General features: G+C 46.9%; 1 protein-coding gene across 1 annotated transcript in view; it reads left to right on the top strand.

The window, feature by feature from the left end:
* Positions 1-265: 265 nt before the first annotated feature.
* Positions 266-4,542, top strand: part of LOC109933135 (autophagy-related protein 16-1-like) — a 78,611-nt gene continuing 74,334 nt past the window's right edge. The window contains exon 1 of the mRNA XM_048597859.1: positions 266-593. Within this exon, the coding sequence (XP_048453816.1) occupies positions 471-593 (123 nt within the window). The 5' untranslated portion in view covers positions 266-470. The remainder of the gene's footprint in view (positions 594-4,542) is intronic.

The following is a 4,542-nucleotide window of genomic DNA, read 5'->3' on the forward strand; positions in this document are numbered from 1 at the left end:
TAAAAATATAAACGCCCAATCCCATGAAATGAATAACATGTAAAATCATTGCGGGTCTCTGACACCCTGTCAGATGCCTGGATCTGGAACTGAGGGGCAGGCAGCACTGAGCAGTGGATATATGCGTGGAACACCAGTCTGTAAATGTTTACGACGGACGCCAAGGGGTTAACCCGAGCAACTTTCGGTTCGCGAAGCGGATGAAGACGAGCTCTCAATGGGCGGGTTGAAACAGCCCACCTCCAAGTGAGACCCACCCCCTGGAGCTGGGATGCTCCTCACCATGACCCCCCTCACTCTCTTTGACAGGGAGACATCCGGCTAGAATCTTCTTTACCCCCTCCACCCCCAAACCTTAACCCGGTCTTGGGTGGGCGGGGAGTTGCAGCCCGGGGATTCCCCTCGGCCCGGTGACGTCACCGGCGCTTGTTACATTTCACTGTTGCCAGTTTCTCCTGTCACTTTCAGCCATGGAGACTCCCAGCGAAGGCACAGACTGGAGGAAGCATATTATCCGACAGCTCCAGCACCGAGATCTCCGCCAGAAACTCCACTTCGAGGATCTCATTCACTCCTGTGAGCCTCTTGCTCTTGTCCGTTTGGGGTGGGGTAGGGGTTTTGTTCTTTTTTTTTTGGGTGGGTGCGGTGGAATTGATGAGGGGGGACGCGGTAGCAAAACAGTTCATGTTTTCTCCACTCCACTCGCACCCCTGCAAAATCCGCTGATTTTTATTTTCAATTTCGCCACTACCTTGACCGGATTTGGTGGGGGGAAAAAAAACATCAGCTGTTGCTCACAAACCCTCCCACCCGCTTTATTTGTAATCTGATATCAGGTTTGCTGGTTCGGCCTGTCACTGCTGTACAATGTCTAACATTCCGAGCCTGTCTCTGTTATTCAGGGGTTCCTACGTGCTTATTTTAGTTTCTTACTTTTGTCGGAGTCATACTAGGGAGCCTGGGCTAGGCCAGTGTTTATTCCCCGTCCCTAGTTGCCCCTTTGAGAAGGTGGGGGTGAGCTGCTTTCTTGAATCACCGCAGTCCATGTGCTGTAGGTTGACCCACAATGCCCTTGGGGGGGTTGATTTCCAGGATTTTGACTCAGTATCATTGAAGGAACGGTGATATATTTCTAACTCAGGATGTTGAGTGGCTCAGAGGGGAACTTGCAGGAGGTGGTGTTCCCATGTATCTGCTGCCTTTGTCCTTCTAGATGGAAGTGTTTATGGGTTTGGAAGGTGCTGTCTGAGGATCTTGGGTAAATTTCTGCAGTGCATCTTGTAGGTAGTACACACTGCTGCTACTGAGCGTTAGTGGTGGAGGGAGTGGGATGTTTGTGGATGTGGTGCCAATCAAGCGGCTGCTTTATCCTGGATGGTGTCAAGCTTCTTGAGTGTTGTTGGGGCTGCACTCATCCAGGCAAGTGGGGAGTATTCCATCACACTCCTGACTTGTGCCTTGTAGATCGTGGACAGGCTTTGGGGAGTCAGGAAGTGAATTATTCATGTGCTGGGAGCTGAGCTAGGCCAGCATTAATTCACCATTTCTAGTGGCCCTCGAAGGTGGTGGTGAGCTGCCTTCTTGAACCACTGTAGTCCATGTACTGTATATAAACTGACAATGCCCTTTATGGAGGGAATTCAGGATTTTGATCTAGCGACACTGAAGGAACAGTGATATATTTCCAATCAAAATCTTGGTTTGGCAGAGGTCATGGTGACCCTATGCTTTAACTACTCTTGTCAGTTGCAATTCAGGGATGTTGTTAATGATCTGATGACTGTGAGTTCAAGATCTCACTTCAGAAACTCTGGCACAAGTTCTGAGTTCAGAAGGAGTGCTGTGCTGTTAAAGGTGAGGATTGCAGGGTAAAGGCAGGAAAGTGGAGCTCAGTATAATCAGCCCAGTCATGATCCCACCGAATGGCAAAGCAAATTTGATGGGGTGAATGGCCTAATTCTGCTCTTGTGTCTGATAGTTTTCTGGGCTTTCAGATGAGATGTTAAACTGAGAGGACATTTACACTGTCAAGGAGACAAAAAAACAAATTCCAGGAAGCTATTTCAAAGAACATGTGCTCTCTGCTTTGTGACGTGAGACAATATTTATACAAACAACATCTCTAATCCAGTGCATTTGCTGTTGTGAGAGCTTGCTGTGCAACAAGTTTCCTACATTGCAACAGTGACTACTTGAGGATTTGAGTTTAGATAGAGATGCCATACAGCAGTTATGCAGGATCTTGGTAAAAGCATGCCTGGAGTATTTTAGAGATAGTAGGAACTGCAGATGCTGGAAAACCTGAGATAACAAGGTGTAGAGCTGGATGAACACAGCAGGCCAAGCAGAGGAGCAGGAAGGCTGACGTTTCGGCCCTAGACCCTTCTTCAGAAATGGGAGTTTTTTTTAACAGAGTCATACAGCACTGAAGAGGCCCTTTGGCCCATCTGGGTTGAGCATCCAAAATTACTCAAAATCTAAACTCATCCCACTTTCCAGCAATAGATGCTTTGAATGTTATCACACTTCAAGACCTCATCTAAGTACTTTTTAAAGGTTATGAGGTTTCCCACCTCAACTACCCTCCCAGGCAGTGCATTCCAAACCCACCACTCTCTGGGTGTAAAAGGTTGTCTCAAATCCATTTCAAACCTCCTGCCTTTCATTTCAAAATTACGTACCCTCATTATTGACACTTCAACCCAGGGGAGCAGCTGCTCCCTATTCGCCCTGTCCATGCCCTTCATCATCTTATACACCTCAATCTGATTCCCCCCGAACCTTCTCTGCTCTAAATAAAATGACCTGAGCTTATCCAAGCCTCTCTTCATCGCTGAAATGTTCCATCCCAGGCACCACCCTGATGAATCTGCTCTGCACCCCCTCCAGTGCAATCCCATCCTTCCTGTAGCGCAGTGACCAGAACTGCACACAGCTCTGGCTGAACCAAAGTCCTGTACAGCTCAACAAGGTGCAGGGCTGGATGAACACAGCAGGTCAAGCAGCATCATAGGAGCAGAGTACAGTTCCCTGTTCTTATAATCTAACCCATGACTAATAAAGGCAAGTGTCCTGTATGTCGTCTTAACTAAACAGTTAATCTGTCCTGCTGCATTCAGGGATCTTTGGATAAGCATCCCAAGATCCATCTGCTCCTCTGAGCAATATACCTTGTGAACTGGAGCATAAGGACAAAGATGTTATGCTGCAGTTATACAAAACCCTGGTTAGACCCCACTTGGAGAACTGTGAGCAGATTTGGGCTCCACACCTTAGGGAGAATAGGTTGGCTTTGAAGCAGGTTTACAAAACAATACCTGGATTTCAGGAGAGATAGCAAGAACTGCAGATGCTGGAGTCAGAGACAGCACAGTGTGGAGCTGGAGGAGCACAGTAGGCCAGGCAGCACCCAAGGAGCAGGAAAGTTGACATTTCGGGTCGGGACCCTTCTTCAGAAACCATTTCTCTGATGCTGCCTGGCCTGCTGTGTTCCTCCAGGTCCACACGGTGTTATCCTGGACTCCAGGAGCTCAATTATGTGGGGAAATTATACAAATTATACCTGTTTACTCTGGAATTTAGTAGGTTAAGGGGTGCCCTGATTAATCTTTTCAATATATTAACAGGAAAAGACAGGGTAGATAAAGAGAAACTATTTCCACTGTTTGGGGATTCTAGAACCAGGGGCATAGTCTGAGAATTAGGGCCAGACCATCAGGACAGGTGTTACGAAGCACTTTGACCCACAAAGGGTGGGAGAGGATTAGAACTGTCTTCTAAAAACAGTAGTGGATGCTGGATTGATTGTTAATTTCAAAACTGAGATAGGTAAGTTTTTTTTTTGTTGAGCAAATGTATTAAGGGATATGGGCCAAAGGCAGGTATATGGGGTTAAGGCACAGATCAGCCATGATATCATTGATCAGAGGATTAGTTAGGGTGGACAGTGGGAGCCTTTTTCCTCGGATGGTGATGGCTAGCACGAGGGGACATAGCTTTAAATTGAGGGGTGATAGATATAGGACAGATGTCAGAGGTAGGTTCTTTACTCAGAGAGTAGTAAGGGCGTGGAATGCCCTGCCTGCAAAAATAGTAGACTCGCCCACTTTAAGGGCATTTAAATGGTCATTGGATAAACATATGGATGATAATGGAATAGTTTAGGTTAGATGGGCTTCAGATTGGTTTCACAGGTCGGCACAACATCGAGGGCCGAAGGGCCTGTACTGCGCTGTAATGTTCTATGTTCTATGAATTGTGGAACAAGCTCGATGGGTTGAATGGCCTATTCCTGTTCCTGCCATTTATTGAGTACTCTCCTGTCTTGTTACTTCCAAATTTCACCACCTCATAGGGTTAAGTTCCTTCTGCCCATCTATATCCTCCTGTAACCTGAGACCTTCTTCCTCATAGTTAACCACCTGACTAATCTTTGTGTCAATTTTTGTACACTTTTGATCTCCCTACTTAAGAAAGGACACCTACGCTCGGTTCCCAACAAACAACTGCACCTCCCAGTCGCGAACCATTTCAACTCCCCCT

The sequence above is a fragment of the Rhincodon typus genome, chromosome 6 (genome assembly GCF_021869965.1).
Source record: "Rhincodon typus isolate 14 chromosome 6, sRhiTyp1.1, whole genome shotgun sequence".
Taxonomy (NCBI): domain Eukaryota; kingdom Metazoa; phylum Chordata; class Chondrichthyes; order Orectolobiformes; family Rhincodontidae; genus Rhincodon; species Rhincodon typus.